This window comes from Eschrichtius robustus, chromosome 8, assembly GCF_028021215.1.
Source record: "Eschrichtius robustus isolate mEscRob2 chromosome 8, mEscRob2.pri, whole genome shotgun sequence".
Taxonomy (NCBI): Eukaryota; Metazoa; Chordata; class Mammalia; order Artiodactyla; family Eschrichtiidae; genus Eschrichtius; species Eschrichtius robustus.
Genome location: NC_090831.1, coordinates 19,473,599 through 19,499,272, shown reverse-complemented (window position 1 = coordinate 19,499,272; position 25,674 = coordinate 19,473,599). Strand labels below are relative to the sequence as shown.

The 25,674-nt window shown below is 39.4% G+C and overlaps 1 protein-coding gene across 1 annotated transcript in view; it reads left to right on the top strand.

Annotated features, from left to right (window-relative positions):
• The window catches only part of LHFPL3 (LHFPL tetraspan subfamily member 3), a 561,502-nt gene that overhangs the window by 382,395 nt on the left and 153,433 nt on the right, over nucleotides 1-25,674 (top strand). The window contains exon 2 of the mRNA XM_068550425.1: nucleotides 6,502-6,738. Coding sequence (XP_068406526.1) covers nucleotides 6,502-6,738 — 237 coding nt within the window. The remainder of the gene's footprint in view (nucleotides 1-6,501; nucleotides 6,739-25,674) is intronic.

The window sequence follows — 25,674 nt, the reverse complement described above, 5'->3', positions numbered from 1 at the left end:
TACAACGAGAAGTCAGCCTTCTGCAGCTCAGAAGAGCGTGCTCACCAAACCCACCATGCTGGTGCTCTGACCTCAGACTTCCAGCCTCCAGAACTGTAGGACCTTCCCAAGCTCTGAACCAACTAAGAGAGAGAAGAACTGGCAGATGGAGACCAAATATACCCTTTATAATGAGAAAGCTTAGGTTGAAGAAATGACTCTGGGTCTCTTAGCCAAAAGGACTTCCTAATCTGCACCCCAGAATCAAACATACTTGTCTTCCTACTTCTGGGCATCACTGGAAAATCAAGCCCACCCTGTGTAAAATGTACAGCACAGAGGAGTGGAGTATATTCTTCATGAGGGCAAACTGCTCCTAAGGTAAGGAGAGGAAGGGGCTGGGCTGGTATGGAGAATACCTCTCCTCCGGGTATTCCTCAGGGGACTCACTCCATCTCAGTGGGAAGGAAGAAAGAATGGGATGAGGAGCCAAGGGTATTTCAGGAAAAATCCCTGTTTCTAAAACTAGAGAAGCCAGGAAGTAGTGTTCTCATGTTTGTCTTAGCTTTATTTGAGAATTAAATGAGATGATGTATGTGCAGTGTGCCCCACTCACGGTGAGCGTATAATAAATGTTAGCTATTTATTATGGTGTGTACTGTTATTAACTATGTCATATCAAGATTTCACGGAGTCTGACTGGATCCAAGATAGATATCAAAAGCCATCTACTGGCATTCTGGAGATCAGAACTGTATTGTATTTTTAAGTTCTACATTCTGATTTGTAATTATATTTGGCTAGTAACCCTCAAAATTTGGGCAGATTAGCAAGCTATGTTCTACTTAGTTAAATGTTTTTCCTCATATTCCAGAAAAGCTTTTTCTCCACTATGTAGCTCCTAAGTACAGGTGTGGGTGGACTCCTGATTCTCCCCTTTCTAATTAAACCCGACGGTGTGGGTTTCACAGCTGATTGAGCACAAGGTACAAGTGGATGTATGGCGCCCTTTACTCGGGCAATTAAGGCTGAGCATCTGTGCAGAGAAGCTTCTCTCATCACACACAACTTTCTAACTCTCCTCTTTTGAGAGCCCGTTGTTTATTTACATTTTCTCTTTCTCCTCTTTCTAAGGTATGCTGTATCTTTTGTGTTATGACCCCAAGTTAAATGCTCATAAAATTATACTGGGTTTAAAACCAAAACTGATCAGGAGACAATTTGTTTTCTCCACTGGACTCTAAACCACAGTACTTTGTCCTGGTTGTCTAGCAACTCAGTTCTCCAGAGGTAAACTGAGGTATAAATACAGTACCTTTTCCAGACGTATGAATACTATGGTTCAGTTTTGTCGGCCGTGTGCTAATGAAGAAACTATAGGAATGCTTCGTGTCTCTCCTTTACCAGGTGCTTAGAGTAAAAATCCTCGTGTGAAAGTTCCCCCTCCATAGCCTGGCAGCTCTGCTGGCATCAATTTCTTCAATTACTATATGCCTGAATAATTGATAAAGTGAACTGAGGTTCATTTTTTTCACCACGTTCCCTTTGAGTGCTTCAGCAACATGAGGCAATTTATCATGCTTTTTGTGCAACAGTGCATAGACTTTTAAAAGAATGAATTTAGACCTTCCCTTCCTGTCCAAAAAATAAGCAGTTCTCAGGTTTGCAATGTTGAAAGTCCTGATTAGGATAGTTGGTTCAGCAATATCAGCAGGCCCAAGTGACCCAAATCATAGACCCTGCCTATTGCTATTTTCCTCTTGCTTCATTTCCCTTTGGAGAAAGACCCAATTAAAAACAGTTGTGGATTTTTCTGAGGCTGTTTCTTTCACAGAGGTTCTATTCAGCTCTTTGGCAAAGAAAAATGCCAGAGCAATTAGTGGCTCTAGGGAACCACTAGCTGTTTGTGTACTATTTCAGAAGAACCCATTGTGGGCAGCCTCTACATAGAGGTTCCTTTTAGAATGTGAATGCTTCCTAGCCATTTGGAATATGCTTAAAATTGAAATCAACAGTCATGCCCTCACAAAGGTGCCTTGATTGTATATTCTAGATTAGAAGATGTCATGGCAGCATTCTGTAAGGACATAGGTTTCTTTTCATCATTATTCTCTGCTCACCTCAGCTTGTGAACTCTTGTTTCTCTTTAATATTCAAGAATGTTCTCTGATATACTTCTGGAAAACCTGCTGCTGAAATGAAGGAATATATAACTGCGAGTAACTTAGTCATTTTCTAGGTGACATTCTAATAAGAAACCGTTTTTGGATAATAGCCCAGTTGGAACTAATTCTCCACTATCCCTCCCAGTCAGGAAATAGCATGTCCAAGTTAATCAAATGTTCTGGTGCCTTGTATACGCTAATGTTTAGTATAGTGGTGGTGCTGCGTCTTACAGGATGATCAATTTGTAAAGAATTAGAAATAATTATAAAGCCAACAGGAATATTATTTCATCCTTTGTTGACTGAGGCATTAGCCTAGCATCTTGCAGGTACTTCTTAGTCAGGATTACAAACAGCTGTTAGTTTCTAGCGGCTCTACAAATCGTGCAGGTTAGTGAGGTTCTGGTTAATAGGATGCCAGAAAACAGAATTTATAATAGCACTCAAGCATTAATGCAGAATGTAATAACCATACCTTTCCAAAGAAACCAACAGAGCCTAAACTATCTTAATGGTTTAAATTAATCTTTAATACACTATAACTTTGGGGAGGGGGCTTTGCCTTTCAAAAATAAAACAGCCAAGTTGGGGAAGTTCGGATAGGGTGAGAAGAAAATGTATATTTGATAATACATTGTCAGAAAATAAAATTTGTTATGCAGTGGCCATCTAGAAGCACAGCTTTCAAAAAGATAGGATTTATTTATTTAAAAATTGGATTTTAATCACAGACTTCACTTACAAAGTTTTAAAAGCTTTTAAATGCAATTGAGTTTCATTTTTTATTATCCTACTATAGAACCATTCAGATTTTCAAAACAGATGAATTTTTTTAAAAGACCAGATCTTTCACTTTAAGAGACAGCCAACAAGAAGGGGGTGGAGAATCCAGTACAAATTCCAGTGCCTTCTGGCCTGAAGGACACCTGGAGTACACCTGTGAGTGGGGGACTAAACCTTTCTCCCCGGGAGGCCAAAACCCGACCTTGTTATCAGCCCAGGTTTTATCTTAAGATTCCTGTGAACAGCCAACTCCCTTAGACTATATTGAAAATAAAAATTGCACTTCAAAAATTCTATTTTTGTTACTTTCAGCAAAAATACCCATTGCGTAAAATGAAGCACAATGGTATATTATATCCTCTATCTTCCCAGATTCTTCACTTAAAATTTGATTAAGGAAATCATATACTTTGAAGATAGGGAATAATGAATTGCCATTCATATTCTCCTGTGGTTTTAGCTTCAGAGTGTGAATTCTGCCTCTGCTTTTTTTTATTCCAGTATGTAATTCAGAGTTTCCAGAAATGGAAATTTTTAAGATAGTCAGTCTACCCTCAGTGCATAAAGACTTTGAGAAAAGATGTCTTTGTTGATGTCAGCATTCCACAAACATCCTATTCCAGTGGAATTGTCTTATAATGTCCAATAACCTGTCTGAACTTGAGTCACTTGGTGATGTCTATTAAGTTTAGCAAAAACTATGTTACCATGCTCCAAATGATTCCCATTCATTAAAAAAAAAATTGATTTTCCTTTTTTCTTAAGTAATTTTGTCACAAATAAAAATTAAGTTAAAAAGCATTTAGAGTATTTTAGAAGATATTCCGTGTAACATAGCTTCCTTAGAGGTGATTTTTCTGAAGTATGGTTTAGATTTAAAAATCTGGGTCTTCCCAAATAAAATTAATTTTCACTCATGGAAACCACATGTTTTTTAAAATACAAGGATGATTACCACTAGAAATGCCTTGGAGAGCATGTTGGTACTGAATGCTAGAAACTACAGAAGGAATGGGAATTTGAAGTATTTTCAAATCATCAACTCCACTTTTTTCTAATCTCCCAAGTACTTGTAATCTGTTGTCAAGTTATAAAAATATTGCCTCTGTTAAATGTCATCGAAGTATGAATCCATATTTAACTAGATTGGTGACCTTTGGTAGTTGTGATGTTGACTTCTGTAAACTATATTTTAGACTATACTGTCTAGGTGCCATAATTTGTTGATTGTTTCATTCAGTTTCCGATTCAAAAGTATTTTATTGCCAACTATCTACAAGGCACTCTTTTAGGTGCTATAAATATGATGACTTAACCAAAGATTCTTTCCTCAGAAAGCTTATAGTCTGTAATTGAGATAATGCTTATAAATAAATAACTGTAACACATGTAAAACAACGACAATAAGAACTTTAAGATCAATGCAGTCAACAGCTATGTGAGTTCAGAGAAGGCCAATAATGTAGTTCAAGAAGAATTTGAGATGGCTCACTTTGTGGAGAATGTTGCTTTTGACTGAATGTTAAAGGATATTTAAGAGTAGAGTATTTAAGGACAGTGGTGGCAGATTCTCCAGGCAAAAGAGAAAACAGAGATCCAAAAACTTGGTGCATGGACAGGGGATCATGTGTATTTCAACCCACGTGAAGTGGAGAGTATAAAGGGGGGGAGGACTGGAAACTAAGTAGGGGCTGGACCGTGGATCTTTGAATACCTAGCTTAGTGTCTGAGTGTTCTTCAGTACCAGTGTGAACCAGCAAGACGTTTTGAGCATGAGCAGTAATGTGGGATCTGAAATACAGTGAGGGTGAACAGAAGGCAGAGGGAAGTTAGGGTTCCTTTTGAGAGATAATGAAGGCTTCAAGTAGGAGTGCCTAGGCAGAGATATTGCACAGGTAGAGAAGAGAAGCATGGCAACATTTGTGATGTGGGGCAAAGAAAAGAGAGGAATCAAGTGTGACCCAAAGTTTTGAACTATCATCCTGTAAAATAACAAGGAATCCTAAATCAGAGTTCTCCCAGGCAGTCTTCCTTCCTGTCACCCCTCTTGGTATCTGTCTCTTCCAGACCTGTCTTGTAGAGCTGTGCTCCTGTTAAAAAGTGAGATAGTAGTTGTCTACTTCTGGCTTGTTCAGTAAGTTGCAGTGAGGTAAGGGTTATATGGGACTTGCTCTTGCCAGCTTCAGGGATTGTTTGCCTCTGATAGTCACAGAACTCTAACTTGGTTGTGCCATCATAGTCTTCTTTAGTTACATGCCCTGGAAACAATAACCTGCTGGGGTGCATAGCCTGCCTCACAGCATCAACGTGATCACTTTCTCCACCCCCATCACTAATCTCCTGGTAGCTTCTGAAATACACCAAGCCTCTTTCCAACATCGGGGCCTTTGCACATGCTGTTGCCTGGAACATCTTTCCCATCTATTTCACATGTCTAGTGCTTTGCCTGCTTTTGGCCTTAGCTTAAATGTCATCCCCTCAAGAGGCCTTACCTGATCACTTTCTCTAAAGAAGGTCCCACCCGCTATTCTCTATCTGAGCCCTTTGTTTCTTTCTTGTCTGTTACTTATTACAACTTACAATTATTTTATTTGCATGCTTACTCATTTTTAGCCTCCTTTCCTGACAGAACATAAAGTCTATGATAACATAAACCATGTCTCTTTTCTTGATGGCTGTATCCCTTGATGGCACCAAGAACTGTGTCTGGTACTCCTTAGGAGACACTCAATAAGCACTTGTTGAATTAATGAGTGAACTACCTATTCAGAATGCTCTATATAACCTAACACTGTCATTATTTACCCTCAAATAATTGGATTAAATGTAAAGAGAGTAGCAACAAAAGCCTTCAAATTAACATATTCTTATTTGAAAGTGTTCATATGATCCACATGGTGATATTTGGGAAATAGAACATAAGCATTCTCCTTAAATTCCTGAATTTCCATAAAAGCTCTGGGGTGCCACACTGCGTTACCATGATTTTCGGCCTTTTAAAAAATGAAATAGAACAGAGAATAGACTAGAAAATATCAGAGTGCATTGCACGTGGTAAGTATAGTTTCAAGAAACTTTTTAGTGTGTGTGTTGGAGGTCACAATATGAAACTATTTTTTACTGTGACTCCAAGTCAATATGTGCTCTGGTATTTTCCATGTTATCCTAATCCCTAATCTGGCTGCTATTATAGCTCTTTAGAGCCAGCATTGAATTGTCATTCTGCAGTGTTAGGATTGCCTGTGGCCTATTTGCAGTGGAAGCCTTCTCACAAATGCACTCGAATTCAATTTTTTTTTTTTTTTTTTTTTAGTATTTTCTTATTGATCAACATACCTTAATCTCTCTTATAATGCTCAGTCTCACTGAAAAGTGTGTTCCCAGAGCCCCTTTCACTGCAGAGTGCTGGGCTGCTTTTAAGTTAACCAGGAAAAAATCACTCAGGGTTGGACAGCAGTAAGATTTGCTGGTTTTTACATCAAGAATTTGGACAATGATTTGACACATAGTAGCTATATTTGCTAAAATGGAATTTATGTCAACTCCTTTTCTCTTTTTTTCCTCTCTCTCTAAGCTGCCTGCCTTGTGCTTGGCTGTATGATTTTCCCTGATGGCTGGGATTCAGATGAAGTAAAACGGATGTGTGGAGAAAAGACAGACAAGTACACTCTTGGGGCTTGTTCAGTCCGCTGGGCTTACATCCTGGCTATCATTGGGATTTTGGATGCCCTCATCCTCTCGTTTCTGGCATTCGTGCTCGGTAACCGACAAGACAGCTTGATGGCAGAGGAACTGAAGGCAGAAAACAAAGGTAAGATGCTTTGGGGAACTCTTACCTGGACACCTCAAACACAAAAAATGACACTCTGCTTTCTTTCCCATCTGGTAGCAGTGCATCCCCTCTGGGTCAAATTTGCTGCATTTAAAAAAATTGAAGTATAGTTGATTTACAGTGTTGTGTTAATTTCTGCTGTACAGCAAAGTGATTCAGTTATACATATATCTGCATTCTTTTTCATATTCTTTTCCGTTATGGTTTATTGCGGGATGTTGAATATAGTTCCCTGTGCTATACAGTAGGACCTTGTTTGCCAAGGGGGAGGAGGGTTGGGGGAAGGATGGATTGGGAGTTTGGGACTAGCAGATACTGCATCTTTTAATGGTGTCTAGTTCACAGACTTTTCCCAGACTCAAGACATTTACACAATTAAAATAGTGTATCTTTACGTTTACCTTTCTGAGGCTTTCTGAGTCCATTGTTATTTAGATACAGTTTTTCCAGTTTCTTCCTTCTATGAATTAATGGTTATGAAACAACAACTTTTTTGGGGGGGTGGGTGTGGGGCGGCTCTACTTGGCCAAACAGCAAGTGCTTTCTCGCCACGTATTCAGCTGTTTTCCAGGTTGAAATAAATGCGTGGGGAGTCTTTGAGAATCATCTATGAACGTCTTTGTTAAACTGCTCACCATCAATATATTTGAATTCAGACTCAACCTCTCAGAAAGAGGTAGAGATACTTGCCACAAATAGTTACAGTTAGATATTTCAGTGTTTACCTAATTAGCTGAATTTTAAAATGTGTTACCTGGGTAATCAAAAGTCCTCAAATTTCTCTTCAAAAAGAAAATGCCTTCTGTAAAACACACACACACACAAACTAGGATAGAAAATAGGACATTGACTAGTGAATGATACATGAATATTATAGTGTGCCAGTAAGAGCTAGCAAGTCGTTGTTCAAGATAAATCTTTTAATTTTCTTTCCACATTTCTAAACCAATTTCTTGGGATAGAATTTTACTGTCTCTGTTTTGTTAAAGCCTTAGGTTCATTAAGTTGTTTTGTCTTTATGTTATCTTTAATACTTTGGACTTGTATCAGCACCTTCAACTGAGTGGCTCCTTCTTCTAGCTTTTATTCCTAATTAAGAACTAAATCCATCCTTGAATTATGAAATTTAGTTTATTTCAAATAGTGTTTACTTGAAAAACCCTTCACTGCCTCAACATGCCTCAGATATAAGCATACATTAGTATCTACGTGAATGTCAAATGTAATGATAGTGTAGCAAGCTTTATACTTAGAGCATCACAATTTATGCTCATAAACCATGAACTATAAAGAGATGAATAGAGAAGTCCGGGAGAGCAGCAGGCACCTGAGAGCCCTTTATTCCTCTGATTTATAGACAGAATACATATTAGTTTACTTGGTTCTATCAAAAATATTCTAAACACAAAAATAATCCTTTCATAGGGGAATAGTGCTGAACTTCCTAAAAACACGGCTACCTCCGAGTTGCCTTTTCTAGATGAAAAGGATGATATGAAGATGCTGATTACACTTATAAAGCATGTTGCAGGTTTAAAGTGCTTTCACATGCACTCATTAATTTGGTGCCCTTGGCTATTGTCTTTGTGTCTTGTTGGATGTACACAGACAGGTCTCTGTCCTGTTAACTTCACTTCAAATTTAATAGTAGAGATAGCTCAATATTAGAATAAATTACCTTTCCCTAGAGAATGAATTAAAGAAAACTAGTTTGTTCTGCAAATGCTTGATTCCCACCACCACCCAGAATTCTATTTATTCACTGTACAATTCAAAGTTACATTGAGAACCTTTAACTTTCCAGATATCCTTTGACCACATATACGAAGAAGAAAATTCGGGAGAAAAAAATAACAAAGCCAGGAATGTTTTCACTTGGCCACTGAGAATTCTAACTCAGGATCACACATACAACTGACAATTCTCCTGAATTCATACTTCAGGACGGAACAGGCAGGATTATAGACTAATAATCAACAGTTTCCAAGATGGGTCTTTTCTTCCAGTTGATTCAGTTAAATGTAGATGTCTGATCCCTTCTGTCTAGGTCTTTATTAAAGAAAGCATCATTTTCTACTCAATGATATACTGGAAACACCTTGTAAAAGCATTAATGGGAAAGAAGACTAAAATAGGCCTAAGGTTTAGGGACTATCTGTGAATAATTTTTCTGTGTTCATCATCTTCTCCATTTGAACGTATCATATTTGGATGCATTCTAGAGTTTCTTCCATCTGGTTCTGAAGGACTAAAATCAGTAGCAGTTCATCTGTATCAAATCAGATAGATCTAATAAAGCAGCAGAGAACACCAGGCCATATTGATGAAACATTTCAATTCTACCACATTTTTATTTCACAATTGAAATTCCTTTTCCTGGAACTCTGAGAATGTATCAGCAGTTCTATTACCCAGGCAGTTCTGATCCATAAACAATAGGGTCTGTAAAAATCAGAGCAGGGTTTTCTAAGCCTTGTATAAAATGTAATCAAACCTGCATGTTTCTGAGAAACAGTAGGAGATTTACAGTTGTTGTAGAGAGTAGCCGTTATTGTTTGTTATTATTTAAACACTTGTTCAGTGTTAAAACTTGCAAAAACTTAGGTTGTTTGAGGGAAAACCAATCAGTGGTTTGTTTGTATGTTTGTGTATGAATGTAGTTTCACTAACCAGTAGTTTAATGGCTTTGAAGTGCATGCAGTAACCAAAACTAAATACATCATTGTTACCTTCTCTCAGATTTCACTTCCCTGAGGATCTGTAAGAATAAGTTGTAATTATGAAATTGGTTATATATAGGTACTTTGCATGGCTACGTTATTATAAATTTTCCCTTATTGAAACATTGTTTTTCACTATCAATTTTTTTTTTCTGATAAAACTAATGTGATGTCCTTTGATAGCTAAGGCCTCCTTTGGGTTCCAGGGCAATTCAATGAAACAAGAGGCAAATCTAGCTCATGGAATTTTGGAAGATTTTATAAACTACATGATGCCTTCCGGTATCATGGAAGCAGATAATACCATAACTCAAGCTTTGACTCAGAAGAGGAAATAGGTTATGATATAGGTTATATCACCACACACACTGTAGTATCTTTTACAGTCTTCCAGTTTTATGGCCTGCCAATCATCCTAACAACCTACATCTTATAACAAGTAGCAGGACCATTATAGAAAGAATAAACCTGCAAATGTGACATATGCCCCCAGTTCGAAGAAGTTTGTCCTGAAAGGTCTCATTATCATTTCTTCTTCATGTGGCTTTTGTAATCTAATAACACAGTTGCCCTGTATATCTAGAAAAGCCACCAAATGAGTTCAGTACAATAAGATATTGCTTAGATCCATAAGTCTTTCCCAACAACCACCCCAATGGTCAAAACAAGAATCACTGTTACAGACTATATCAGAGAAGGGAAGGGAATGCAGTTCTGATTGTTGCCTTTACTCCACTTACAGAGTCTGAAGGTGAAAGGTGCTCCATAGGATGCTCCAGAGCCATAAATTAACTGTCACAAAGGTGCTATTCAAAGGGAAAACGGGGAGGTCCACAGATGAACATCTCCACCTCTGTCTCTTAAGATAAATATGTCCAATGAACTCACCTCAATCCCGTTTTCATGTTCCCATACCACACCTCCCACAGCATTTCATAAGGTCCTCCTTTTCTAAGAGTGTAAATATAATTTAAAAGAGATCTAAGCTGAAATTCATCATAAATTGCGAAACGGCAAAATCTGAATAAAGGAGTTTTAACATTGTTTCACCAAACTGAAAGCAACAACTTTGGTGATGCAAGTGTTGTCTTAGGACAGACTTCTGTAAGAGAGAAGGTTAGTCATCTATGGCGCTCTAACAAACAAACAAACAAACCAAAAAGAGCCCCACTGAAAAACAAAGAGAAGTGGAAACTTTAAATATCCAACTAACTTTATACAGGAGTTGGCATATGCAAGAAAAATCAACTGCATCCCCTGCATTTGGGGAGCCAGCCCTGCAGGCTGTGTGCTGTCCCTGGATCTGGGGATAGTAGCAGGTGTTCATTCTTGTTTTCGGCGTTGGGCAGCATGATTTCTAAGTGAGCCAACAACAGTCGGCATTTAACCTTGATATGCTGCTTAACTGCATATTTTAACACACTGAACTGTGAAGGCAATTTCATTATGTAAAATTAAAGTTTCATCCAGATAAAAAGGATTTGAAATGAAAGCTTCATTTTCAATTTCTTTCATTAATTGTGAAAGGATAAATAATTACATTTTCAAGAGCTTCTTTGCCACAAATATCTCTTTCCTTGTCAGACACCATTCATAAAGAGGTCTGTTTCTGCCTTTATGTGTATGGTCTTTGGAATTGCTTATCAGATAATTGGGGCCTCTCATGAGCAGTTTTAAAGTCACTTTGTCTTCTAGCACTTTAACTTCAAATGAGAAAACATGATTATCCATCAAGAGGTGACTCCAGCTGCCACTTATTTATTAAGTGGTTTAAGCTCTTTTTAATGCTGTAATAGGGGGAGTTAGAATAAATTCATTTTACTTAAATAACTAATTGAGAAATGCTTCAAGATTTTGATTTAAGGTACCATGCCGTGCCATGGCCTCATTGAGGGCGGCAGTGTGGTCTGTGGAAAGAGTGTGCACTGCCCAGAGCTGGTGTGATGTGACCTGAGGAGCCTTGCCTTCATATCTTAATAGTTCCGGAATTCAGCTTCCTTCTCTGTAAAATGCAGACTTACCTAAATGACATCTGAGGTTTCTTCCAGCTGTAAAATATTCCAATTCAAGGGACACCTTCAGAGGCATCCTTTAAGGATGCTCTGAGAGTCGTAAGAGCGTCTACCCTCAGAGCAATGAATACACTAAAGGCTCTTTTAGGGACTTGGTAGCAATGCAGAGGTGACTAGGAGAAGGGAAAGATAAAGGTCAAGGGGAAGGAGGTCCAGGATGCCTAGGTGTTTCTCCCTCAGCCGTGTACCTCCCCACTGAACCTGCTGTCACAGCCCCACTCGTGCACACCACCAAGAGGAGAATGAGTCAGATTTAGAAACTCTGTTCCGTGCAGAGGAGGCTCCTTGCCCCACTAGATTCCCATATTATGTGATGTCCATGTGGACACCTGGACAGTGAACAAGGCCCCAGATCACAGACACACACTTTTTTTCTGGTCTCAACTCTGGCACTTATTCATCATGTGACTTTGAACAGGTCTCTTAACATCTCAGAGCCTCAGCTTCACTTTCTTTAAAATGGGAATGATAATACCCAGCTCTGCCTCCTCTGTAGGGTTGGGAGAATCTGCCAAAAGCATAGATGTAGAAGCAATTTATAATCAATGATATTGATATAGGCTTTACTTATTGCTTATCATTTCCCACATATGACATCATTTCCCCCATATGACATCATTTCCCCATATGACATCATTTCCCCATATGACATCATTTCCCCCATATGACATCATTTTCCCCCATATGACATCATTTCCCCCATATGACATTTTAATTGATCTTTGGAATAATCCTGTGAAGTAGTTATCATCATCCTAGTTTTACACGTCAAAAACCGAGGCTCATAAAAGTTAAATATTTTGTGTAAATTTTCACAGCGAGGAAGGAATGGATCCAGGACTCAAACACAAATCATTTTACTTGAAATTTCAAGTTCTTTCTATTACACAACATGATGTAATCAATTCTTTCTGGATGCTGATTCTATTGCTTTCCACTTGACTAGTCAGCCCTGTGCAAGTAAGAGTATAGTCTTATTTTCATTTGGTAGCTTTTAGATAATATTATTCAATCAAAAGTTAAATACACTTGAGAATGGGGGACAGCCTTGATTTAAAACTCATCCTCTTACTTGACTCTGTAACTTTATAAAAACCTGGTGAGGTAAGATCAGGAAGCCTAGGAAAGAAAGTATCTTCAAGTGCTTTGAATTAAAGCTTTAATAAGGCCATAGTGAATTGTCTTGTTTCCCAATGGGATTTGAACAAAGGCCTCTTGGTCATCAGGGCATCTCAGAGTGTACCTCTAAAAATATGGCATACATCCTGACACTTTTTCAGAAGGGCTCACATCAGTCTCAGAGTTGGAGCAGACCTTAGTGCTCATAGAGTTGTTTTATATACTTGGAGCTTCTAATTCCTCTCCTCTCACTCTTTCATAAGCTCACTCCATTCATGTTCTCACCCCCAGCACTTCACAGACACTGTCTTATGAAGGTCACCCCCAATCTCCTAATTGTTAAATTTCATAGTCAATTATCAATCCTTGTATTGACTTATCAGCAACCTTTCACAGTTGACTACTGGCCCCATCTGAAGGTCTGTCTTTAGCTGGCTTCCAGTAGCTGACCTTGCCTAGATTTCCTCTTGCCTCTGTGGGGCTCCTTGGGCTCAGTATGCTTTGCTGATTCCTCACTATCTATCTCTCCACTCTACCTGTGCTCATATCCCAGGTTATCTCTGCCATGACTTTCAATGACTGCTGTACCCTAATGACTCCCAAATTTAATCCACCTCCCACCTCTCCGATGAACTCTGGTCTCATATACCCAACTGCCTACTTGACACCCTTTTTTAATATCTAAATTAGCTTCTCAAACTTAACAAACTTTCCAAAACTGAGCTCCTTATCTTTCCCACAAAGCCTCCTTCCCCCACAGTCTTCCCCATCTCAGTTCGTGACATCTCTTATTTCTAGTATTCTTATCTACATATTTAAACTTCTAGGCCACAAATATACCTCTGAAAATTTTTTCTCCCCCATAAATATTCTCCAGTAGTTTAGTTGCTTCCTGTTTATCTAGTTAGTTTCCTAACAATGAACCCCTCTAGCTTTCCTCTTATTCATGCTGGAGTCTCTGGTTTTTTTTCCACATGCCCTACCTGGAGAAGCACAGGTACCAAATGAAACATTAGTGTTCTTGACTTTCATTCTAGTTAAATCTCCTTGGGGCTCAGTTTCCCTACTCAGACTTGTTTTTTTAGTGTACATGAAACTTTTTTGGCAAGTGATGTTTACATTCTTGCTGCATGCTCACTGATTCCATTGTGAGGTCGAAAAACACCCTGAAAATGTAACCTGTCACTTCACTTGCCCCTGGCAAAGGAGACACAGAGCTGTTTTTTTGGGGGTTTTTTTTTTCTGATTTTTTTATTGAGATATAGTTGCTATACGATATTATATAAAGATATACAATACAGTGATTCACAATTTTTAAAGGTTATATTCCATTTATAGTTATTATAAAATATTGGCTATATTCTCCGTGCTGTACAATATATCCTTGTAGCCTATTTTATACTTAATAGTTTGTACCTCCCAGTCTCCCAGTCTTACATTTTCCCTCCCCCCTCCCTCTCTCTGATGGTAACCACTAGTTTGTTCTCTATATATGTGTCTGCTTCTTTTTTGTTATATTCACTAGTTTGTTGTATTTTTTAGATTCCACATATAAGTGATATCATACAGTATTTGTCTTTCTCCGTCTGACATTTCTCTGACTTATTGTTATTAGCATAATGCCCTCCAAGTCCATCCATGTTGCTGCAAATGGCAAAATTTCGTTCTTTTTTATTATTGAATAGTATTCCGTTGTGTGTGTGTGTGTGTGTGTGTGTGTGTGTGTGTGTATCACATCTTCTGTTTTTAACGTCTGGTAGGGGAGGTAAGGACACAGTGCCAAGCGGATACTGCTGAGATAAATAAATGTTGAGATTACTTGCAGAAATAGATGTTCTATTAGTGCTTTACAAAATATGACCACCCTCCCCCCAAAAAAACCCCTGCAAATTACATTTTTTTACTCCAAGTTTCTTGACAGCAAGGACTATGTCTTATTTATCTGTTATATCCAGTATTATAGTTCTCAGCACATAGTAAATGCTTAATAAATTTAAGCACTTGTTATTATTACTTTTATTGAATCAATTCCATGAAAGAATTGTGTAAGTAAATGTCCCATTTAACATGTTTCCTGCACATGAAGCAGTTTGTCTCTTACTTCATGGATTGCAAAGGAAATAAATTTGCCTGCATGTTACACATAGATACATATTTTTAAAGAATCAGAGAACGGCATGTTGGAACCATATACTGTAACTCTGCCACTCAGCAAATCAGTGTACCTCTTTAGGCCCTATTTCAACAGGCACAAAAATGTACTCTGTGCTTGCTGTGTGCCGAGCAATGGGCAAAACCACAGCAGTCAACTCATCAAACACTTCCTCCACACCTCGTGTGTGCCAAGCCTCGTGATAAACACTGAGAGTTCCAGAATGAGTGGGACAAGGTTTGCCCTCAGTCTCTTTGGGGAGAACATGTAGTGTTATAGGTACTAGGTTATATTTCTGAGTTCCAATCCCGTTCTCATAGCCATGGCTTCACCAGGTCACTTTGTTGGTACCACCTCTGTGAGTGCATGCCGTCCCTGACAGCTGCCTCACTCCAGCGCCAGTGAAAGATGATGCTATAATAAGCAGAGACTGCTTCCCAAGGACAATTTGACATGCAAGGTTTCATCTGCTGAGAGGCTTTAAAAAAATCAGCTTGTGGAAAAAATCAGTGAGTCTATTAGTAGTAAATAAACAAAGGAGAACACAACTGTGAAGAAATGAAAAAAATGCAATAGATATGTTGCGGACAGGGACAAGTCAGAAGAGAGAGGTGGGGAGTTCTCACTTACCGCTAAAGCATTCGTTTTAGAGCAGCCTACTGAAAATCTAAACTCCAGAAACTGTTTTGGGGGAAAGTCCATTGTACCGCCAACGTTATCACCCTTGAACAATGTCTTTCCAGTCAGTCAGCCAGCTGATCCTCAGCAAGCGCTGTATTTATGCATTGCATTGACTTTTGCTTCCTGCTCTGCTGCACACATAATCTCAGCCTCAGATTTGGTGGGGAAAAATCGGTTTGGCCTGAGTAGATATCATCTCCCTAACTTAACTTCACCATGTCACCTTTGATGATGTGTCTGGAATAACCAGGAGATGAAATGTGAATTCTGGCAACTGCCATGCAATGCTGTCTGCAAGTCAATGCGCTGTCAAGCCCACAAGAGCGAGAGTGATGATGTTGTCAAGAGATGTGAAGGGCAGAATTCAACCAGGGAGAAAAGCAGCTGTGGTGTTAGTGTCAGCCACCCCAACACATGTTCTGACAGAACCGCTAGACAGGCCGGTCGCTGGAGAGAAGCCGGACACAGCCCCTCGCGGCAGCGGGTGAAGCTGCGGTGCTCACTGAAAGGAGGGCTCCGATCCGGAGCCCTTACAAGGGGCAGCTTCTCCAAAGAAAATCTAAAACACTGTGCCTTGTCCCAGAGAAGGTGACAAGCCCAGAAGAAGTCACATGAGCAAATTCCGTCTGCTCACCTGATAGCTTCTCACCAGGGGCTGGCCTTTTGGTGCCAATGCCAACAAACAAAATGAACCAGACGTTCTCTGACTGTCCAGACAGGAGAAGTGCAGTTGTCTGGGCTCTGGGAGCTTTGTTTCCAGTTCACCCATTTAAAAAAGAAAAAATAAGAAAACCCTTTCCTGACCTTGGTAAGGGGGGCTCAAAGATGCTATGTAGATCAGTACATGGTAGCAGATTACCAGATGACACTGTCTTGAAGTTTCTTTTTCAGGAAAATCCTCTAAAAGCATGGGTGACTGTTTGGTTTTTTGTTTTTTCTTTTTCTTTTTTTTAATCAAACTGATAAAAAGTCTTAGTGGTGGGCTTAATAACTCTTCAGATGTTGGGTGAATGGCCAACTCTGTCCTCTCATCTGTACTGGGGTGCGGCGGGGGACAGGGTCAAGCTAAAGAAATGTTGAAATATAATCACAGAGTGAGGACTTGTAGAGTCAGAAATCACTTGGCTCTTTACAATCACCTGGGGAGCTTAAAAATAGATTCCAGTGCTTGGGCGCCACTGCAGAGATTCTAATTCAGTTGGCATGAGGTGGATCCAGGTATGAGAACTCCTCAGGAGGTTCTCATGTGCAGCCAGGGCTGAGGACCGATGGCTTCACCCAGCGCCCTCGTTTTACAGATGAGGAAGCTAAGCCACAGAGAGGGGAAATAAAGATCATCTCATCAGTCTGAATTTTTATAATTAGAAATCAGTAGGTAACCCATGAAAATAGTCGTTTCATTCTATAATAGGCTAAATAATCATCTCTGATACAGTTCAGTTGCTGTTATTTTTGGAACCAGAGCTTTCTGCCAGCCCTGGGAAATCGATCTGTGGCATCTGCTGTCTCTGTGAACTTGGGCAAACCTCTCTAAGCCCCAGTGTCCTCATCTGTAAGGACATTAATAGAACCTGCCTCATTTTGTGAAAATGAGATAGTGCATGTAAACTGTCACAATGTCTGACACCTATCAAAACTGTTTCTATTTTGAGAGCTTTAATTTTACTTGACAAACACATATCTAGAGCTTGTTTGTATGCCATGGTTCATGCGGTGCAGAGCCCACACCCTAACCACTGCACTATGGTCTCCCTTTGTTCTTAGCAACTCTGCATCATAATGGGGACCTCATTAAGATCTAGAAATTGTTCCCTCCGCATGTTTAAATATGACTTTTTTCATATGGTAATTTTACAAATATTTTCAATACGACTGGTGAGGCTTGGTTGGTTGGAGGTTTTGTGGGATTTTTTGCTTTGTTTTTTGTAATCTTCCTGCATGTGCTCATATCTCAGGATGATCAGGGGCGGGATGGGGGAGGAGGTATTCCATTATATTTGCTACTCAAAGAGCTCAAACCGTATAGCCAGCTCTGTAAATTCAGTGACAGTCACCAAGGAGACCCCATGATCCCCTGATAGAAATAAGACTCACTCATTACAATGTTACCCAATTTCAACCTGGCAGAAAATTCCTTCACTGCATTGCTGGACAGATGAGAGCCAAACTCAAGGCCTTAAAAATGTCTGTGAGAAGTGTCCTTCAGAAGTGATAGAGGGAAGGGATTCCACCCAGGCAGAAAAAGCAGTAAAGACAAGAATCCCCTGAATGTAGGAGAATACAATCACTTCACTTCTTACATAGGGTGATAAAAGTTTAGTGCTACTAGGCTAGTATGTGCCTGTGTTTTGGTCAGAACACATCTTTATTTTCCTCACCATATACATGGCAAATAAAATCCATATGTCAAACAAACATAAGTAATCTTTATTAGAAGCTAAAATAAACTGGGGGACTCCTCCCTCATTATTCAAAACCCATTTATCTCTGGCTCTCTCTCCTGATACAGTCTAAACTGATCCCTTCCCTCGCCAGATAATTCACACCCACCAGGTAACAAACCTTTTTATTATTATTATTATTATTATTATTATTATTATTATTAAAATATACATTTCAGGTAGTAGCTATCAAACTTCTATGAGAATAATATTTACCTGGGATGCTAATGAAAAAATGAAATTATGGCTTTAGTAGTTCTAAGGAACAGCTCTAAGGAGTCTTCTTTTTTAATTAATAAACTTTATTTTTTAAAGCAGTTTAAGGATTACAGCAAAATCAAGCAAAAAGTCTGAGCTGCCACACACCCCTTTCCCCATATACACAGCCTCCCCACCATCAACATCCCGCATCAATGTGGCTCTTTTATTACAATTGATGAACCAACATTTACACATTATTATCAACCAAACTCCATAGTTTATGTTCGGGTTCACTCTTTGTGTCATATATTCCATGGGTGTTGACACTGAAATCTGTATTTTTAATAAGTACATTTAAGTAAATGTGATGCAGTTGATTTGAGGGCAATGCTTTAAGCAACACTGCTCAGGGTCATTTATAATCATATTAACACTACAATTATAATGTTATGATACTGAGGCCAACAACCATGGCCAGAGCAGTATTGTTACTTTAGAGTTGCTTTTCATAAATATCCTGGCACCCCTCAGTGCATAAATAGGATCTATTCCAAAAGTTTACTCCCAGCTTGGTGTTTTGGAACTCAGATCACATACTTTTCATAGAAGCAATTGACGTCAACAACGGTCAATTTCTTGGATTTGCCCTCCAAAGCTTGTTTCACTCATAATGTTAGAAGAATAAGGTTATTTAAGTAATTGTATTTTTTTTAAAAAAGGCAATAGAAATGTAAGCCCATAAAGTCAATAGACAAAAATACAAAGTAAAAATCTTTGAGAACTGGAGATGGGATGGGATTTTTTTAAACAAAACTTCAAAGGCACAGACCATAAGGCAAAAAAAAAAATTAATTGAATTACATCAAAATAAGACTTCTGTTCATGAAGGACAGCAAGAACAGAGACCAGGTGACAGATTTAGAGAAGTTATTTGGAATGTTACAAAACAGCAAGTATCTAGAATAAGCAAGGAATTCCTCCAAATTAAGAAGAAAAAAAAAATCAAAATCAATTGCAAAATGAGCAAAGATTATGAACAGGCAATTTGTAGGAAAGGAAACAGAAAGAACTGGTATATGAAGAAATGTCCCAAATTGCTCCTGGATTTATGTCCAGGAATTTCTCACTAGCACCATGAGGGACAGCATATGAGGATGCTCACTAAAGTATCATTTGTGGTGAAGAGTTGGAAAAAATCTGGATCTTCATTATGGAGGAGTGGATAAATCATTTGGGGTGAGTGGAAACCACAGACTGTTCTGTAGCAGGTCAGAGACAACAAATTAAATCAACACAGGGCAACATGGATGGATGGATCTTTCTTTTTTTATTGAAGTATAGTTCATTTACAATATTGTGTTAGTTTCAGGTGTACAGCATAGTGACTCAGTATTTTTGCAGATTATATTATAGATTATTATAAGATATTGGGTATAATTCCCTGTGCTATACAGTAAATCCTTGTTTTTTTTAATCTATTTCATGTATAATAGTTTTATCTGTTAATCCTGTTCTCCTAATTTGTCCTTCCCCGCACCTCTCCTCTTTGGTAACCATAAGCTTGTTTTCTATGGCTGTGAGTCTGTTTTTATTTTGTATATACATTCATTTGTATTATTTTTTAGATTACACATGTAAGTGATATATAGTATTTGTCTTTCTCTGTCTAACTTAATTCACTAAGCATAATATTCTCTAGGTCCATCCATGTTGCTGCAAATGGCAATATTTCATTGTTTTAATGGCTGAGTGATATTCCATTGTATATGTATACCACATCTTCTTAAGCCACTCATCTATTGATGGGCACTTGGGTTGTTTCTATATCTTGGTTATTGTAAATAGTGCTGCTGTGAACATTGTATGTATCTTTTCAAATTAGAGTTTTCATTTTTTTCCAGATATATACCCAGAGTGGGATTGCTGGATCATAGGGTAGCTCTATTTTTAGTTTTTTAAGGAGCCTTCATACTGTTTTCCATAGTGTTTGTACCAATTTACATTCCCACCAACAGTGCAAGAGGGTTCCCTTTTCTCCACACCCTCCCCAGCATTTATTATTTGTAGACTTTCTTGATGATTATCATTCTGACTGGTGTGAGGTGATACCTCATTGTAGTTTAGATTTGCATTTCTCTAATAACTAGCAATGTTGAGCATCTTTTCATATGCCTGTTGGCGATCTGTATGTGTTCTTTGGGAAAATGTCTATTTAGGTCTTATGCCCATTTTTTGATTGGGTTGTTTGGTGTTTTTTGATATTGAGTTGTATAAATTGTTTGTATACTTTGGATATTAACCCCTTGTTTGTCGCATCATTTGCAAATATTTTCTCCCATTTCATAGGTTGTCTTTTCATTTTGTTGATGATTTCCTTTGCTGTGCAAAAGCTTTTAAGTTTGATAAGGTCCCTTTTTTTTTTTTTAAATAAGGAAGTTTTTTATTATTATTTATTTATTCATTTTTGGCTGTGTTGGGTCTTCGTTTCTGTGCGAGGGCCCTCTCTAGTTGCGGCAAGTGGGGGCCACTCTTCATCGCGGTGCGCGGGCCTCTCACTATCGCAGCCTATCTTGTTGCAGAGCACAGGCTCCGGACGTGCAGGCTCAGTAGCTGTGGCTCATGGGCCCAGTTACTCCGCGGCATGTGGGATCTTCCCAGACCAGGGCTCGAACCTATGTCCCCTGCATTGGCAGGCAGACTCCCAACCACTGCGCCACCAGGGAAGCCCTGATAAGGTCCCATTTTTAAATTTTTGCTTTTATTTATTTTGCCTTGGGAGATTTACCTAAGAAAATATTGCTATGATTTATGTCAAAGAGTGTTTCACTTATGTTCTCTTCTAGGAGTTTCATGGTGTCATGTCTTAAATTTGGGTTTTTAAACCATTTTGAGTTTATTTTTATATATGGCGTGAGGGAATGCTCTAATTTCATTGTTTTACATGTAGCTGTCCAGCTTTCCTGGCACCACTTGTTGAAGAGATGGTTTTTTTCCTCCATTGTGTATTCTTGCCTCCTTTGTCATAGATTAATTGACCATAGGTGTGTGGGTTTATCTCTGGGCTCTTTATTCTGTTCCATTGATCTATGTATCTGTTTTTGTGTCAATACCACACTAGTTTGATTACTATAGCTTTGTAGTATAATCTGAAGTCTGGAAGGGTTATACCTCCAGCTTTGTTCTTTTTTCTCAGGATTGCTTTGGCAGTCAACACATGGAAACATGGATGTATCAAAAACAAGATGCTTAGTGAGAAAAAGGAAACAATAATATAGGTAATAAAATACCATTTACATAAATTAAAAATAATTCATATCAAACAATGATCCACAGTGTGTAATATAACATATATTAAAATAAAAATATATCCATTAATGGTTGCCCATAGAGAGGGGCGAAGAATGACAGTGGGAGATGGGAACAAGGGGATTCAGCAAGAGGAGGCCGTGTGGTGTGGGGGTAAAGAGCCTGGGCTATGGCATCAGGCTGATTGGATTAGAACCTCAGCTCCACCCGTTACTAGCTGTGGGTCTCGGTGTCTCTTAAGCTTCTTCACAAGTAAAATGTAGATCACATTATCTATCTTACAACATCACACTGAGGTTTAAAAGATACAGTCCAAGTAAAGCACTTAGCTCAGTGCTTAATATATACAGTTGGTATTCAATAAATATTAACATTATTGTAATGTAACTTCAGCCTCATCATGAAGATTGACTGTGGGAACATTGTTTATTAAGGGTAGGAAATTAGGGCTGGGGGAGAGAAAGGAGATGGGAGAATGGAGGCAGGAGCAGGCTGAGTGCGGTGACAATTAAGTTTTCCATCTTTCCGATAAAAATCTTGCAGTTGGTATCAGTCTTCTCTCCTTTGCCCTTATTTCCTCCCCTTATTTTCTCTTCCACTTCCCCAGTGCCACAGAGGGTCCCACTTTTTGTCACCGGGTGCTGGGACAGAGTGACATTAGGTGGAAAAGAAGCCTATGAAATAGAGAAGGGGAGAGCTGTCATCTGTGATGATGACAAAGTAGGGAGGATGGAAGTTTTTCTGTGTACAAACCATCCCAACACTCAGTGGCTTAAGAAGGCAATCATTGACTATTCTTTAGGAGGCTGTGGGTTACCTGGGGTTTGGAGCACCTGGACTAGACTTGTCCGGGGGTGTTTCTGCTCCACGTGTCTCTCATCCTCTTCCTGGAACTAATAGGCCAGCATGTTCTTCCCGTGGTGATGACAGAGACACAGGAAAATCAAGCTCAATAGCACAGGACACTTGGGCCTCTGCTGTGTCACATCTGCTAAAGTAACTGGTCAAAGTAAGTTGTATGGCCATGCCTACAGGTGGGGAATTGCACCCCGCCCCTAGGAGGAAGGCACAGCAAAATAATTGGACAGAGGACAGGGAGGGGTGAAGAACTGGCCCATTCATGCAGTCAACACAGGGGAAGTCACATCCTTCTTATGAGTGACAGGCAAGAGGGAAAACAGCCTAGCTGGAAAAGCAGGAAAACTGAATGCCAGACAATGCAAAAAGTGGGCCTGAGCAAGTCTGTCTCACACACACAGAGAAATACCCACACACATGAGGGCAGAAGCCCCAGTGACTAGTGTGATATTAACTTTAATACAGTAACTAAAGACAGATGAGTCTTACTCTGGGGTCTGGGGGTGGGACGTGCAGAGGGGTGGAGATCTATCCTTAAAGAAGCAGACAACTGAATAGATAGTGCTATTTGGGAATATTGTTTTAAAAATAAAGGAAAAAACCCCTTTCTTGAGTCCAGAACAAATGCAGAGATGTTAACCAAGGACTGAGATGAAATTACAAGTTTTTATAAAGTTTGTTCCTAACCTTTAAATCACGGTACCGTGCCCTGAACCTTTGATAGACTATCATAGCCTGCTGTTAATGTTCATACTAGTATCAATAGCTACAGTCTGGCATACATAAAATTTAAATACAAAATTGTCAGTTTCTAATGAAATGGTTGAGTATCCACAAGTCTCTTTGAAGAAAAAAAAATGAATCTTTTTTCCCAGGGTAGGGGAAAACCTGCTTAAACAGCCTGAAATGTGCATTCATATTACATTATAAATGCAACAGTTTTACCTTCAAAGAAGCATTCATTCATTCAAAAAGGCATTTTTGGTTTGAATACTAAATACAGATTCTAATGACTTTTTTTTCATAAATTTTTTTATTTATTATTTTTGGCTGTGTTGGGTCTTTGTTGCTGCACGTGAGCTTTCTCTAGTTGCGGCGAGCGGGGGCTACTCTTCGTGGCCGTGTGCAGGCTTCTCATTGCGGTGGCTTCTCTTGTTGCGGAGCACAGGCACTAGGTGCACGGGCTTCAGTAGTTGTGGCTCGTGGGCTTAGTTGCTCCGCAGCATGTGGGATCTTCCCTGACCAGGGCTCGAACCCGTGTCCCCTGCATTGGCAGGCAGATTCTTAACCACTGAGCCACCAGGGAAGCCCAGATTCTAATGACTTTTCACTACTGTGTGCAAAATATCCCTTTCCCTGCTGCTAAAATTAAATTTAAATATGCCTTTCATACTTTAAAAATGTATCAAGGGCCCAGTACCTAGAATGGTGCCTTGCAAACACGGAAAAAAGAAAACAATGAGCTCTATACATGAAAATCAATAAAATAATAATCATGGATATGTAAAGGGGATTGTCATTTATTTCTATTTTAGTCCAGGCTGGCCCTAGGACTGTGTCTCTTTCCGTTCTGCACCCTCAGTGCCCTGGCAGAGTGCCTGGCATCAGCAGGTGCTCAATATTTATTTCAGCTTAGCTAACTGGGAACTTCCTGCACCACCCCAAACCAAAAACCTGAAATGAAAGAGTGATCAGATATCATACATGTTACACACGCATAGAGTCATCTGTCTTTACCACCTGGCCTGTTCCTCACGTCAAGGGGCTTCTTTCTGTTATTGGAACCCTCCCTGAGTCTCCTGTAAGAGTTGGGTTCTTCAAATAAGACTAAATGTTTGAAACATAGAGTGCCAATTTTTCTTAATCCTAAAATCTTTTTAAAGATTAGAACAGCCTTGTGTTGTCTTGAATAACTGAAGAGGTGCCAAGTACAAAATTGTCATTTGAAACATCTCAAGTCAGGTAATTCCATGACAGTTTCTCTCTGTAATGTACTTGATTGACAAATGATTTCCTGAGCTGATTTTTAAGTCGAACCGAGGACAAACAGACATCCGAGGGAACTGCCTTTCACTGGCTTTTGTTAAGCAAGAGAAGATAGAGTGAGCTGATGCTGAAAGAGCCCTCGTTTCCTGAAAACTGAGTCTAAAATATCTGAAGGGTTAATCAAGTCTCTAGATTCTGCCCGTTAGAAAGCATGGTGAAGTAGGGGAGAGGTGATGCCGCATGGGATGGGGGGACCACACAGTGAGCTTCCCTTGGGGGGGAGGACATGACTAACATGCACAAGTTACTCCAGGTTAGCCCCACATTTGTATTCGCTCCCCACCCCAGCCCCTGCTTTGTAGTTCTTGCCATTCCTTTGCTATCCCATTTCACCACCCTGTGAAGGTATGTGTCTGTGGAGGCCTCCACTGGCCTTTAAATGGTGAAGATCACTTTAACGAGTCTCATAATTTAGCAGTGACCTGCCTCACAGACTATGTCCTGAGGGATAACGGACGAAAAGATTGTGGAATCCTTTGCAGCTACAAAATGCTGCAAAGACTATAATGAGGAACACTTCCACAGAGATTATAAATTTTGTAGCCAAGAAGATAATAAGCAGTTTTTATCAGCAATTTTTATTCCCTGGTCTCCTGGGTCTGGCATGAGAGCAGTGCCATGCCCAGACCCTGGGGATGCCTAGACCAACACTGTCCAACAGAAATGTCATGTGAGGCAGAAAAGTACTTTGACGTTTCCTTGTAGCCACACTTTTAAAAGTTAAAAAAAAAAAAAGATGAAATTAATCTTAAGAATATATTCAACCCAGTATATCCAGTTAAATTCAACATGTAATCAATTTTGAAAAGTTATAAATTAAATATTTTTACATTTTTTTCATACTAAGTCTTAAAAATCCAGTGTGTATTTCATTCTTGTAGCTCATCTCAGTTCAATGAGCCACACTTCAAGTGCTCAATGGCCACACATGGCCAGTGGGGCCTGAATAGGACAGCACAGGCCGAGGCAGCAAATAGCCCACCTAATACAAGTTTTCTGACTTTAATGTCCATGAGTATGTGAAAATGCTCTTAGCTTTCCACAAATAGTGATGAATCTGACCTGCTGTATTTCCCAGCAGGAACCCAGCTTCAGGGAAGGGAAGAGGAAAAGCATCAGTGTTTTCTGAGCTACTGTATGAACAAGGACTTAGGTCATCTCATTTGCCCCAAAACAGATCTGTGAGGAGGGGAAATGGTCCTTATTTTGCAGAAGAGAAAATCAAGATCAGGGAGTCCAAGGACTCACCAGGGTCACACAGCTAGTGCTGGCAAAGCGGGGAGGGAAGGAACTCGGGCTTGGCTCCAGAGCCCTGGCAC